This window comes from Mobula hypostoma, chromosome 15 (genome assembly GCF_963921235.1).
Source record: "Mobula hypostoma chromosome 15, sMobHyp1.1, whole genome shotgun sequence".
In the NCBI taxonomy this organism is placed as follows: domain Eukaryota; kingdom Metazoa; phylum Chordata; class Chondrichthyes; order Myliobatiformes; family Myliobatidae; genus Mobula; species Mobula hypostoma.
Window position 1 is genome coordinate 2,761,466 of NC_086111.1, and position 15,762 is coordinate 2,777,227.

At 42.3% G+C, this 15,762-nt stretch overlaps 1 protein-coding gene across 1 annotated transcript in view; it reads right to left on the reverse strand.

The window, feature by feature from the left end:
- LOC134356645 (inter-alpha-trypsin inhibitor heavy chain H3-like) overlaps positions 1-15,762 on the reverse strand; it is a 58,567-nt gene that overhangs the window by 28,894 nt on the left and 13,911 nt on the right. Inside the window, exons 9-10 of the mRNA XM_063067617.1 lie at positions 10,297-10,465; positions 5,878-6,003 (exon numbers count right to left, since the gene is read on the reverse strand). Coding sequence (XP_062923687.1) covers positions 5,878-6,003; positions 10,297-10,465 — 295 coding nt within the window. The remainder of the gene's footprint in view (positions 1-5,877; positions 6,004-10,296; positions 10,466-15,762) is intronic.

Sequence of the window (15,762 nt, forward strand, 5' to 3'; positions counted from 1 at the left end):
TTTAATTGGTGAATAATCGAAGCTTTAATAGGTGAAATGGAGTCAAACGTCGGCTCATGTCCTGTCTCGTAGTTTCTTCACCTCAAAGCTTGCTTCCTGGAATCTTCTTGGAGACAGCAAAGTACTGGATCACTCATTTGATCTCCAAACTGGAAATTGCAGGCTCTAGCAATTGTAGATACACATTCAAGATGAAAACCAGATGTAAAAGAAGTGAAATAAATGGTTTTGTGACTTATCCAGAAGATGTCGACCAAAGGAACATTGCATGCAGGTGCCAACTTGACCAGAAGTTCCAGCACGTTGGTAAAGTAACACTATCCATCAGTAGCCCTCATTCAATTATGATATTTCAGGATTGCAGCAATTAATGATAAAGGGTAAGGGTGAATTAATTTTATTGTAACAGTGAAAGTGATTTTATCAATCCAAAGCTAGCTTCTTAAATCTAAACAAAGCAAATTATGAAGGTATAAGGCATGTATTTGCTACTGTAGATTGGAAATATCATTAAATAGGTAAGGCAAGATTTCGACATAGTGGCTCAGATGGGTACAGCTAGTGAAACTGCTGCCTCACAGCCCCAACAACCCTGGTTCAATCCAGATCTCTGGTACTGTCTGTGTGGAGTTTGCACGCTCTTTCAGGGACTAACTGAGGCATTCCGGTGTCCACTCTCACTCCAAAAACCTGTGAGTTGGTAGATAATTAGTCACTGTAAAATGCCTGAAGCATCCAGACAAGTTGATTGAATACGTAGGCTCGTTAGTTGTTATCCTTGCTTAGGGGGTAAGAGGTCCCAGGTTCAAATCCTGAATGAGCCCACTTTCATCTGAGCAGGTTGACGAACTGGCATGGAGGGACAAATAAAAAAGGAAAGAGACTGCCCACGTTTCAGATTGAGAGGTAAGTAGGAAAGTCAGTGAAAGGAATTACGTTTCTAAAACTTTGTCACTCTGGTGGTTAGTGTTACGCTATACAATGCCAGTGACCATAGTTCAATCCCTGCAGCTGTTAAGGAGTTTATATGTTCTCCCTGTGACTGTATGTGTTTCCCCCAGGTGCTCCAGTTTCCTCCCACATTCCAAAAGACTTGCGGCTGATTAGAGTAATCATTCACATGGGTGCAGTTGGGTGGTGTGGGCTTCTTGGCCCACAAGGGCTTGTTACTATGCTGTACTTCTAAATAAAATCAAGTAACTGAAAAATAAAATAAGCTCAGGGATATCTACAAAAACGCGTGGAGTATATAATCATTTTGGGTAGGGTGGTGTAAAAATGGATATCTGATGGTCAGAATGAACTCCGTGCACCAAAGGACCTGTTTCTATAGGCTATTTCTCAATGACCCAATGACAAAAATCAAGCCTACGTTTATTTTGTTTCAAGATACTGCGTGGAATAGACCCTTCCAACTCGATAAGCCACGCCACTCCCTGACAACCCCCAATTTAACCCTACCCTGATCATGGGATAACTTACAATCGCCAATTAACATACTCAGTACTCTTTGGACTGTGGGAAGAAAGCAGAGCACTCAGAGAAAACCCACGTACTCCATGGGGAGGACATACAGACTCGTCAAAGAGGATGTCAGGATTGAATTCCAAACCCCTATGCCCCTAGACGTGATAGCATCATGATAACTACTATGGTACCATGCCGTCATTCCTGGGTCATGCTAATGTTCAACTGTGGATGTAAGAAACTGGGAATTAACTTCCATAAAATTTAGACACTTTGTATTAGAACAGAGGATTCCTCCTATTGATTCATATTTGTAACGTGGACTGTCCTTTCAGTTTTGTCACTTTTGAATGGAACAATAACATTTTATTTCTATTTTCTCTTTTATTATCAGAAGCTGCTTAAAAATTGTCACAGAGTTCTCCATCAGCAAAAAGTGAAGCCTTAGAACACAAGTGATGACTTTCCCAGGTTTGTACTTCAAAGTTCAAAGTAAATTTATTATCAAAGTGTGTAAATGTCACCATATACAGCTCTGATATTCATTTTCTCACAGGCATTTGTAGTAAAGTAAAGAAATTAAATAGAATTAATGAAAAACTATCCACAAAGTCTGACAACCAACCAACCTGCAAAAGAAGACAAGCTGTGCAAATACAATAAAACAGATATTAATAATAAATAAATAAATAAACATACAAATAAATAAATAGAGGACATTGAAAGACTTTGGAACATAAACAAGACTTTAAGACCATGAGACCATAAGACCATAAGACATAGGAGCAGAATTAGGCCATGTGGCCCATCAAGTCTGCTCCGCCATTCAATCACGACTGATCCTTTTTTTGCCCTCATCAACCCCATTCCCTGGTTCTCCACCTTCTCCCCATAACCTTTGATGCCATGTCTAATCAAGAACCTATCAATCTCTGCCTTAAATACATCCAATGACCTGGCCTCCACAGCTGCCTGTGGCAACACATTCCACAAATTCACAAACCTCTGGCTCAAGAAATTTCTCCACATCTATGTTTTAAATGGACGCCCCTCTATTCTGAGCCTGTGCCCTCTTGTCCTAGACACCCCCCCATGGGAAACATCCTTTCCACATCTACTTTGTTTCAGTCTTTCAACATTCAAAAGATTTCAATGAGATCCCCCCTCATCCTTCTGAGAGCCATCAAACATTCCTAATATGATAACCCTTTCGTTCCCAGAACTTGTGATGCGACGACAACGATGACGACAACGATGACGACAACGATGCTTGCATCCTTGTGAACTGCCTCTGGACCCTCTGCAATGCCAGCTCATCTTTTCTAGGATGAGGAGCCCAAAACTGTTCACAATACTCAAGGCAAGGCCTCACCAGTGCCTTATAAAGCCTCAGCATCACATCCTTGTTCTTGTATTCTCGACCTTTTGAAATGAATGGTAACATTGCATTTGGCTTCCTCACCACCAACTCTACCTGCAAGTTAACCACTAGTCACTGGCAGCCAACCAGACAACGATCCTTTTATTCCCACTCACTGCCTCCTACTAATCAGCCAATGCACTAACCATGTTAGTAACTTTCCTGAAATACCATGGGCTCCTAACTTGGTAAGCAGCCTCATGTGTGGCACCTTGTCAAAGGCCTTCTGAAAATCCAAATATACAACATCCACTCCGCTTTATCCATCCTACTTGTTAAGTCCTCAAAGAATCCCAGTAGGTTTGTCGAGCTAGATTTTTTCCTTAACCTCATCTTTAACAATTTACTCCAACATCTTCCCAACCACTGAGGTCAGGCTAACTGATCTATAATTTTCTTTCTGTTGCCTTCCTCCTTTCTTAAAGAGTGGAGTGACATTTGCAATTTTCCAGTCCTCTGGCACCGTGCCAGACTCCAATGATTTTTGAAAGATCATTGCTAATGCCGCCACAATCTCTAATGCTACCTCTTTCAGAACCCTAGGGTGCAGTTCATCTGATCCGAGTGACTTATGTACCCTTAGACCTTTCAGCTTTTTGAGCACCTTCTCCCTTGTAATAGGAACTGCACTCACTTCTCTTCCTTCACACACTAGAACATCTGGCACACTGCTAGTGTCTTCCACAGTGAAGACTGATACAAAATACACATTTAGTTCATCTGCTATCTCCTTGTCCCCATTATTATTTCTCCAGCCTCATTTTCTAGCAGTCCTATATCCACTCTCATCTCTCTTTTATTTTTATATACTTGAAAAAGCTTTTACTATCCACTTTAATATTGTATGCTAGCTTGCTTTCATATTTCATCTTTTCTCTTCTAATGATTCCTTTAGTTGCTCTCTGTAGGTTTTTAAAAGCTCACCAATCCTCTCTCTTCCTGCTGATTTTTGCTTTGTTGTATGCCCTCTCTTTTTGCCGCTTACATTAGCTTTGACTTCCCTTTTCAGCTACAGTTGTACTATTTTGCCATTTGAGTATCTCTTCATTTTTGGAATATATCTATCCTGCACCTTCCTCATTTTCCCAGAAACTCACGCCATTGCTGCTCTGCTGTCATCCCTGCCAGCATCTCCTTCAAATGTACTTTGGCCAACTTCTCTCTTATACCACTGTAATTTACTTTAATAAACTGAAATACTGCTACATCAGACTCTACTTTCTTCCTATCAAATTCAAGTTGAACTCAATCATATTGTAATCACTGGTTCCTAAGGGCTCTTTTACTTTAAGCTCCTCAATTGCCTCCGGTTCATTACATAACGCCTAACTCAGCGTAGTTGATCCCCTAGTAGGCACAATGACATACTGGTCTAAAAAGCCATCTCATAGGCATTCAACAAATAGATCTCTTGAGATCTATTACCAACCAATAATAGATATTGTTATGTCCCTCCTTCTGCTGTGAAACGGGGTCACCTCTTTTTCCCTTATTAGGGAGAGAGAGAGGCTGTGGTGTGTCAAATTACTGGGTGAACAAGTAGTCTTTGGGGTACTGTAAGTCTGTGTCTTTATTGATGCTTTGCTGCATGCTTGATTGCTCGGTGGGGGTCGCCGATGTTTTTTGCTGCTGGGGGAGGGGAGTTGTTGCCTTGTTGCTGCTTGTGTGTGGGAGGGGGAGCTGGGGGGGCTTTGGGGTTCTAACGTTTAACTGTCATTCATTCTTTGGGGCATTCCTCCGTTTTCGTGGATGTTTGCAAAGAAAAGGAATTTCAGGATGTATATTGTATACATTTCTCTGATATTAAATGTACCTATTGAACCTGTTGAACCTGATTTTCCCAATCTAACTGCATGTTAAAATCTCCCATGACTATCGTAATATTGCCCTTTTGACACACCTTTTTCTATTTCCTGTTGTAATCTGTAGTCCACATCCCACCTACTGTTGGGAGGCCATCAGGGTCCTTTTACCCTTGCAGTTTCTTTACTCAACTCACAAGGATTCAACATCATCCAGTCCCATGTCACATCCTTCTACTGATTTGATGCCATTCTTTACCAGCAGAGCCACAACATCCCCTCTGCTGATCTTCCTATCCCTCCGATACAACGTGTAACCTTGGACATCCAGCTCCCAACTACAACCATCCTTCAGCCATGATTCAGTGATGGCCACAACATCATACCTGACAATCTGTAACAGTGCAACAAGATCATCCACCTCACTTCTTATACTCTGTGCATTGAGATATAACACTTTGAGTGCTGTATTTACTACCCTTTTTGATTCTGCATCCCTAATGCACTGGTACTCACCCTGCTGGCTGCAATTATGTTCTATCATCTGTCTGTCCTTCCCGACAGACTGACTGCATGCCATCTTTGCTTTTTTACCATCTGTCCTATCCTGACTCCCCTCATTCTAGTTCCCACTCCCCTGCCAAATTCGTTTAAACCCTCAACAACACCTCTAAACAAACCTGCCTGCAAGAATATTGGTCCTCCTCAGGTTCTGGTATGTCATACCTCCCTCAGAAGAGATCCCAATGATCCAAGAACCTGAAGCCCTGCCCCCTGCACCAGCTTCTCAGCCACACATTTATCTGCCAGATCATCCTGTTTCTACCCTCACTAGGTATATATTGTCCTGATAGTAATATCTACAACTGGTGTCACCCCAAAGACACTACACAATAGCATTAAACAATTAGGGCTATACAGTAAATCTTCAGAAAGCCACTAGATTAGTCCGAAAGCTCTTAGCAATTGACAGGTGAGTGTGCTTGGCTATGCCCGCATCTCAGGTTTAACCTGCTTAAGCTGAGAAAAGATGCAAAAAAAAGAATACTGACAGCATGAGGTGAGAGACCTTGACAGTGAGTTCATAGGTTGTGGAAGCACTTTCATTTGTGCTATTCAGTTTTGAGTTCAAGTTTACTGAGACAAACATTTGAAAAGAGAGAGAGAAAGTGCATTTATTTTACTTACCAGTATTTGGATCCCCATCAGTTAACAAAATAATCATGGAGACGCTTCTCTCAGGCAGCTGCTTTTTCTGATGAGCCCTGTCCAGAAGTCTGACTGCCTCCAGCATGGGATCATTTATGTTTGTTGCTGCAACATAATATCACTTGAGTCTCTTAAAATCATGCATTGAAGTTTATCTGCATTTGCTATACTACCAATCTCACAGCTATCAAAGCATCAGTAACATTTCTGGGCAAAGACCAGTAAGATAACTCTTGTTGCACTTTCCACAGATGCTGTACAGTTTGCTGAGTACGTCCAGCATTTTCTGCTTTTCTGAAATCGAGTGTTGCTAATGAACTCCTTAATTAGCTATTTGAAATAATTAGTTCTTCATATTTGTCAAATATATCTATTGCTAGAGTAGGTCATTTAATGAAAAGCAAGGCCAATAATTGCAGGGCACATAATTAAATATATTAATATATATTTTGAATATTCCCAGTGCAAAAGAGAAGAGATCAAGGAGACTTGCACTGTAGTAACAAAGGAGATAGTATTAGAAGACGTTTCAAACGAGGCAGTATGACTAAATCTGAGAAATTTTAAAAAATGGGTGATCATTTTGCTGGGATTATACTACAGGAATTCTGACATTTAGGGTGAGAGATAGGGGAGTGGATGTTTCGGTAAATTATGGCGAGGTGTGAAAGGAAAGGGTTGTAATATCAGGGTATTTCAATTTCTCCAAAATTAACAGGGTTTGTCCAAGTGTGAAAGAATTAGACCAAAATGGAGCTTTTGTTTCAGCCTATAGATTTCCCTACTAGTGATGGGGAAGTGCTAGCCTTAACCCTGAGGAAAAGAACCTGAGGCACGTGAATGAAGTGCCTGGGTGCAGGTAATTCAAGGATAGTGACCATAAGACCATAAGACAAAGGAGCAGAGGTCGGCCATTCGGCCCATCGAGTCTGCTCTGCCATTTTATCATGAGCTGATCCATTCTCCCATTTAGTCCCACTCCCCCACCTTCTCACCATAACCTTTGATGCCCTGGCTACTCAGATACCTATCAATCTCTGCCTTAAATACACCCAATGACTTGGCCTCCACTGCTGCCCGTGGCAACAAATTCCATAGATTCACCACCCTCTGGCTAAAAACATTTCTGCATACTTCTGTTCTGAATGGGCGCCCTTCAATCCTTAAGTCATGCCCTCTAGTACTAGACTCCCCCACCATGGGAAACAATTTTGCCACATCCACTCTGTCCATGCCTTTCAACATTCAAAATGTTTCCTTGCAGTCCCCCCTAATTCTTCTAAACTCCAAGGAATACAGTCCAAGAGCGGACAAACGTTCCTCATATGTTAACCCTCTCATTCCCGGAATCATTCTAATGAATCTTCTCTGTACCCTCTCCAACGTCAGCACATCCTTTCTTAAATAAAGAGACCAAAACTGCCCACAGTACTCCAAGTGAGATCTCACCAGCGCCTTATAGAGCCTCAACATCACATCCCCGCTCCTATTCTCCATTCCTCTAGAAATGAATGCCAACATTGTATTTGCCTTCTTCACTACTGACTCAACCTGGAGGTTAACCTTAAGAGTATCCTGTATGAGGACTCCCAAGTCCCGTTGCATCTCAGAACTTTGAATTTTCTCCCCTTTTAAATAATAATCTGCCCATTTATTTCTTCTGCTAAAGTGCTTAACCATACACTTTCCAATATTGTATTTCATTTGCCACTTCTTTGCCCATTCTTCCAATCTATCCAAGTCTCTCTGCAGACTCTCTGTTTCCTCAGCACTACCTATCTTTGTACCTATCTTTGTACTCCACCTATCTTTGTACCGTCAGCAAACTTAGCCACAAAGCCATCTATGACCATAACTTATTAAGTCTCAAAATAGTAATGGAAAGGGGTAAGAATAGCCCAAAAATCGAGCACCCCAATAGGGAGAAGGCTAACTTCAGTCCTGACAAAGATAAACTGGGAGCAACTATTTACAGGTTAATCTATGTTTTGAAAGTAGGCGTCTTTTAAAGGTGAAATATTCGGAGAAAATTCAGAAATCAGAGATGCAAAGGGACTCGGGAGTCTTCACATGGGATTCTCTAGAAGTTAATTACAGGTTGAATCGATGGTAAGGAAGGCAAATCCAATGTTGGCATTCATCTCTGGAGGATTAGAAGGTGAAAGCAAGGGTGTAATCCTGAGGTTTTGTAAGGCATTGGTCAGATTGCACATGGGACTATTGTGTGCAGTTTTGGGTACCTTGTATAAGAAAGGATATGTTGATATTGAAGAGGGTCCAGAGTGGGTTCACGAGAACAATTCTGGGAATGAAAGGGTTAACACATGAGGAACATTTGATGGCTCTGACCCTGTACTTGCTGGAGTTTAGAAGTATGAGAGGGAAACCTGTCGGCTAATGAAAGGCCTAGATGGAGTTGACATGGAGAGGATATTTCTTATAGTGGGGGCATCTAGGATGGAAGAGGATAGCCTCAGAATAGAAGGACATCCCTTTGGAACAGCAATGAAGAGGAACTTCTTTAGCCAGAGGGGGGTGAATCTGTGGAATTCGTTGGCACAGAAGGCTGTGAAGGCCAGGTGATTGGTCTTTTTTCCTTGGAGTGACAGAGGATGAGAGGTGATAAGATCGATCGTGGTAGAGGTGTATAAGATTGCTCGTGTGGATAGTCGGAGGCTTTTTCCCAGGGCTGAAATGGCTAGCACAAGAGGGCACAGTTTTAAGGTGCTTGAAAGTAGGTACAGAGGAGAAGTCAGGGGTAGGTTTTTTATGTGGAGAGTGGTGAGTGCGTGGAATGGGCTGCTGGCGACGGTGGTGGAGGTGGATACTATAGGGTTTTTTAAGGTACATGGAGCTCAGAAAAATAGAGAGTTATTAGTAACTCTAGATACTATCTCAGATAAGGACATGTTCAGCACAGCTTTGTGGGCTAAAGGGCCTGTATTGTGCTGTAGGTTTTCTATGTTTCTATGATATATGTGAAGTAGAAATAGAAAGGTTCTTGATTAGTAAGGGCATCAAGGGTTACAAGAAGAAGGCAGGAGCTTGGGGTTTAGAGGGAAAATAAATCAATCATGATGAAATGGCAGAACAGACACAATGGTGTAATTCTGCTCCTATGTCATATGATATTAAATAGTAAGAATTCAAAGCTGCGGAATTTCACTGTTACAGCTGAAATCTCCAGATACCATATCTTTCTCCTTAGTGAATACAGATGAAAAGTGGATGTATGTCTCAGTGGGCATAAAGGTGGATAAATCTACAGGGTCTGATGAGATGTGTCCCTGGCTGCTGGAGGAGGCAAGGGAGAAGATTGCTGAGACCCAATGGAGCAATTTAACTTACTGTTGGACATATGTGGAATACCAGATGACTGCAAGGCAACAAGTGTGGCACTTTTATTCAAGAAGGGCAGTGGAGATAAGCCAAGTACTTATTGGCCAACTAATCTAATGTCAGTGGTAGGGAAGTCATTAGAAAAAGTTCTGAGGAACAGGATTAAAGTACACTGATTTATGAAGGTCTCCAAGAGGACAACAATCTTGCTGTAGAGTTTGGAGGCTTGTGTCCCTCAATGACTGGAGGGTTTTGTGCTTTCACTCATGGTAGGGTCACCCATGCCAAACAGGTCAAAGGGTAGAGGCTAGACTAAGAGTGCTCCAGACTTGGCAGTTCAACTCAGGGCTAACAATCCTGACCAGTCAAACAAAATTGTTATGGAAACAGCAATGAAGAATCCTTCTACATCTGAGGGCAATGTTATTTCTGAGTCTCCGCTCAAGCTTGCATGGCTGACAGTACCAAAAACTGAAAGGAAGCTACTGGCACAATGAAGGAAGCCCTGATCACCACCAAGTCCGAGACCAAAATTGACCAAGGACAGACAGAGATGGAGGACCTTCACTGCTGCCCTAAATGCCAGTGGCAGAACTGGCTGTAAGAATTATGAAGGGCTCAGTTAGAGTTGATAGTGAGGAACTTTTCTGCATGATAGAGGTGTCCCAAGACTGGAACATTTTCTGTACCCAATGACCCAATGACTGTGAAGACCATGAAGAATAGGTTTACTGTGTTGGAAGCTTGCTAAGCACAAGCTTTCTGATGTGCCCATCCACATAACAAATGTCACTACTTTTTGAAGGTTGCTCGTAGCCTGAAGGATATTCTGGAGCTGCCTGAGGAAGTGAGAAGTGCTATATATTGATACATAGTTTCCTTCCATATGATACATTAGTGTAACAATAAAAATAATTAGGAGCATAATTCCTTGAGGAAAAGAAATCTGAGATTTACATTGAGGATTAAATATTCCCCTAATATTTCCTTTTTGATTAACTGGTCTCAATGAGTAGAGTAAAAAAAAAGTTCTTTTATTTTTGAAAACTGTAACTTTACCTCCCTGCGCTCGGATAGTTTTTACAAAATCCTTAGCTTCCTTTACATTCTCTGGAGTTGCTTGGAATATGGTATTTTTCCATGTAAGCACATCATGATCAAATATAATGATGCCAAAACCATCCTCTTCATCCATATCACCCAAAATTTTTAGAAAAGCTTCAATTGTCTGAAAGAAATGAAATGTCAGTCTGCATAGCCAATGAATCCCCAGTACAATAAGATTAGCTCTTGACCTCACAATCTACTTCGTTATGTACTTGCACTATATTATTTACCTGTACTGCACTTTTTCTGTAGCTGTCACACTTTATTCTGCATTGTTATTGTTCTACCTCTATGCACTGTATGAAAAGTATTTAAGACAAACTTTCCTCTGTATCTTGGTACTTGTGACAACAATAAACCATTTCCAGTGTTATTCTCTGTAAGAAGGTCTGCAGTGGCAAATTGGGGAATTAGAAGCTGGTGAACTGTTTTATTATTGGGAGGAATGTTGTTGAAGAAGAGTTTTCATGATAAGATTTACCTGCTTCTGGAAAAGCCTTATAGGCCTTACTTTGTGGGGGTTAGGTCAAGTCATACAAATTTGATCAAGCTTTTTTTCTGAGAGGTGACAAAGATGATTGACACAGGGCAGTGGATCTTGTAAAATGGACTTTAGTAAAGCTTTTGGTGAGGTCCTTCATGATAGGTGATCCAAAAGATTAAGGCACCTGCAAACGATGGAGACCTGGTAGACTGAGTTCAAAAATAGCTTGAAAATAGTAGACAGAGAATTGTGGAGGAGGGGTGCTACTCTGAACCGAGGTCTGTGCCTGGTTGTGTTCCAGTAGGATCAGTGTTATTTGTAATGTATATATGATATGAGTTGGATGAAAATGGGGGCTAACCATGTAAATTTGCAGATGAAACAAAACTTGAAGTTATTAGTCTCGTCCATGTTCAAAGACTCAACTGCCAGCTTAGATGAGTGTGTCACTAGCAAAGAGGTCAGGCTGGGTGGTTCCAAATTGGAAACCATGGAAATCCACCCCTGCTGAAGTCTGTAAAATCAGTCTTCCAGAAGGTGAACTCGTGGAAAGCATCTGGCCCAGATGATGTCCCGAGCCGTATCTTTATGTACTGTAGAGATCAGCTGGTTGGGGTTCTTGGGGACATTTTCAACCTCTTCCTGCTTCAATGTATGATTCACTCCATCTTTAAGCAGACACTAAGATCTTTGTACCCAAAAAAAACATGATAGTATACCGTAATGACCACCACCCAGAGGCTCTAACATCTACCATCCTGAAATTCTTCAAGAGGCTGGTCATGGTACACATTAACTCCAGCCTTCCAGACAACCTCAACCTTATGGAACTCGCCTACTGCTGAAACAGGTCTATGACAGATATTATCTCCCTGGCTTGACACTCATCTCTGAATTATCTGGACAGTCAAGACACCTACATCAGACTGTCGTTTATTGACTACTGCTCTGCCTTCAATGCTATAATTCTAAGCAAACTCAACCCTTGTAGCCAATGCTTCCGTCTACAAGTAGATTCTTGACCAACTGACCAGCAGACTGCAATCAATAAGAATAGGAAAAAACACCGCCACCTTTCTTATTGTAAACACTACTGCTCCACAAGGTTGTGTCCTCAGCTCCTTACTCTGCTCGCTGCACGCTCAGATGTGGCCAGACTTTGCTCTAAGCTCCACCTAAAAGTTTGCAGATGTAATGGGCTGTAACTATCACAGTCAAGAAAGCTCATTATCTTTACTTCCTCAGGAGGTTAAAGAAATCTGGCACGTACCTGTCAGCACTTACACATTTTTAGTAATGCACCATAGAAAGCTTTTTATGACAATTGCTATACTTGTGACCTCAAGAAACTGCAGAGAGTTATGGACACAGCTCAGAACATCACAGAGATCTGCCTCCCCTTCTTTCTCTCACTCTTCTTTTTCTCCCTCTGTCCCTCTGACTATACTCCTTGCCCATCCTCTGTGTTCCCCCCTCCCCCTTTTCCTACTCCCTGGGCTCCTGTCCCATGATCCTCTCATATCCCCTTTGCCTATCACCTGTCCAGCTCTTGGCTCTATCCCTCCCCCTCCTGTCTTCTCCTATCATTTTGGGTCTCCCCCCCCCACTTTCAAATTTCTTACTAACTCTTCCTTCAGTTAGTCCTGACGAAGGGTCTCGGCCTGAAACGTCGACTGTACCTCTTCCTATAGATGCTGCCTGGCCTGCTGCGTTCACCAGCAACTTTGATGTGTGTGGCAACATTTAAGAGGCATTTATAAGACATATGAGTGGACAGGCTCAGTAGGAATAATAAACCATGAGCAGTTTAACTTGGCATCTTGGTTGGCACAGATATCATGGAGCAAAGGATCTGTTTTTGTGCTTCACTGTTCCATGTTCTGTCTGTAGCTTTAGTGGACCCAGAATTTCTACAACAGCCAAAACTTTAACATCGGCCGTAGGCTTTGATATTGTTGTTTTTTTCTTTACTTCATGAAGAAGTGGAGGCATCATCAATCATGCACGCTCAATGGGGATATGATTATTTTGACTAGATAATTTGAAGTTGATTGGATAATGGTACAGCTGATAGAGCTGTTGGTTTGCAGCTCCGGAGACTCAGGCTTGATCGTGACCTTGGGTGCTGTCTATGTGAAGTTTGTACATTCTCCTTGTGACCTCATGGGTTTCCTCCCGATTTTTCTCCCAGGTGCCAATGTCATCGGAGGTTAATTGGTTTCCATGAATTGCTCCTAGTGTGGGAGTATCAGGTGGGGGAGAAGGAGTTGTTGAAGACAAGGCGAAGTGGAGAAGTACTTTGGCCCTGAAGAGCTCTGAAGTGCTATTGGCATTGGTTTATTATTGACACATGTACCAAGATGCAGTGAAGAGCTTGTCTTTCATACTGTTCATACAGATCAGATCATTACACAGTGCACTGAGGCAGAAGAAGGTAAAACGATAACAAAGCAGAATAAAGTGTAAACACGACTGAAAAAGGACAGTGCAGGCAAACAATAAAGTGCAAGTGAGAACAAGGTAGAGTGTAAGACCAAGAGCACATCATATTGTAGAAGAGGTCTTTTCAAGACTCTGTTAACAGCAGAGTAGAAGCTGCTCTTGAACCTGTGGTATGTGCTTTCAGGCTTTTGTATCTTTTGCCTGACGAGAAAGGGGAGAAGGGAGAACGTCCATGGTGGGAGGGGTCTTTGATTATGCTGGCTGTTTTCCTGAGATAATGAGGTCTAGACAGAGTCCAGAGATGGGAGGCTAGTTTCTGTGATGTGCTCCAAAGAAGATGCAGATGTGTCATTTTATTAGGACATTTACTTCACCTCTGGACTTACAACTAAAGTCCGGTAAAGAAGTGTGGAAGTTGCAGTAAGGCAAAGGTCAAAGGCAAGGTTCAGGCAAGGATAGAATGAGGCGGTTGTAATCAAGTGAGGCCTTTGAAGTGAGACTGCTGGTGACACCTCAAATGAGGCAGTCGTGGCTGACAGCGGTATATATTCAAGCCAGACGAGTGAGGCCTCTGTAGTGAGAATTTTCAGAGACAGGAGAGATAGGAATAATAGAAGGATGTGAAATGTACCCGACAACTAAGGACAATTTCCTTATTAATTTCAGAATATCATTAGTTGTCAGCTTGAAGTTTCAATTAACTTTTAACACCTCTATTGTGAATGGTGATTGATCTTACAAGTAAGGAATTCAAACATATACAGTTTACCATATAGTCAGTATCCATAACTGATAAGCGAATTCTGTATAAAAATAACAGTTTTATGCTCCCACTTCAGAACAGTGTGGGTGACAGTGTCCACGCTGTTCTCCTTGTACACAAGTCAAATGAAAGAGAAATGTTTGAGTCGTAAATTCTGGGCCCAGTTACTTTAAATAATTTTATTTGATTTGATTACCGGGGACGCCAGTAGCAGAGAGATCGAATGCACTTCAAGCACGTTCATCACCACCTCCCACCCAGCTTTACGCCAGCTATGCCTGGCGGAAGAGGTGCAGGCCTTTCATTTGAAACGGGTCACTAATAGTCAATAAGGAGCAGGTGATTTGCAAAATTTTCACTACTGTAAGCGATTTTTATACATTGATTATATTTATTGATTTTAGCATATTTATGATTGTTGAACACATTTAAGGATAGTTTTTGGCTGCTGTGAACTGCCACTCTGCTAGACAGGAAGATGCTCAGACGTCGTGAGTCAGCTCTGAATTTAGACATCATTCATGCAGCTGAGAAACTCCTGAGTTGGCTGCTGGCTGGCTAAAGTATAACTTGGTACATTTGTTATCGAAGTATGTATGTACGAGCATACAGCCCTTTTAAAGAAAAGCCACACACGACAAAACCAACACAGACTGAATGTGTGAAAAAAGAACAAATCGTGCAAACAACAAAAAGTAAACAAATAATATTAACTGCAGAGTCCCCAAAAGTGAGATGAGCCCTCGGCTCTGTGCCGATGGCTGCAGCTCACAGCTACAGAGTCATTATTCCCCTGTGGCTCAGCTGGAGCAATCTTCATAATGCACACAATCTAGAGAGATTTCTCATTTCACTGGTAAGAAAGTAATGCATTGATAGAGTAAAACATACAAAATGGCAGAGCGACTCAGAGGGCCAGGTAGCATCTATGGAAAAGAGTAAACTGTTGACGTTTTGGGCTGAGACCCTTCGTCAGGACTGGAGATAAAAAGGCGAGGAGCCAGAGTAAGAAGGTGGGGAGAGGGGAGGAAGAAACACATGGCGATTGGTGAAACTGGGAGGGGGAGGGGTGAAGAAAAGAGCTGGGAAGGTGATTAGTGAAAGAGATACAGGACTAGAGAAAGGGAAACCTGATAGGAGAGAAAGAAAGCCATGGAAGAAAGGGAAGTGGGGGAAGGAGCACCTGAGGTAGGTGATGGGCAGGTAAGGAGACAAGGTGAGAGAGGGAAAGGGGGATGGGGAATGGGGAAGGTGGGGAGGGGCATTACCTGAAGCTGGAGAAATCAATGTTCATTCCATCAGGTTGGAGGCTACCCAGACGAAATGTAAGGTGTTGCTTCCCCAACCTGAGTGTGGCGTCATCACGACAGTAGAGGAGGCCATGGATTGACATGTCAGAATGGGGATGGGAAGTGAAATTAAACTGGGTTGCTACTGGAAGATCCCATTTTACTTCTGGCAGACAGAGCATAGGTGCTTGATGAAGCAATCTCCCAATCGACGTCAGGTATCATCAATGTACAGGAGGCCACGCCAAGAACACCGGATACAGTAAGTAACCCCAACAGATTCAAAGGTGAAGGTTTGCCTCACCTGGAAGGACTGTTTGGGACCCTGAATGGTAGGGAGGGAGGAGGTATAGGGGTAGCAGTAGAACTCGTTCTGCTTGCAAGGATAAGTGCCAGGAGGGAGATCAGTGGGGGGGGGAATGAATGGACATGGGAGTCGT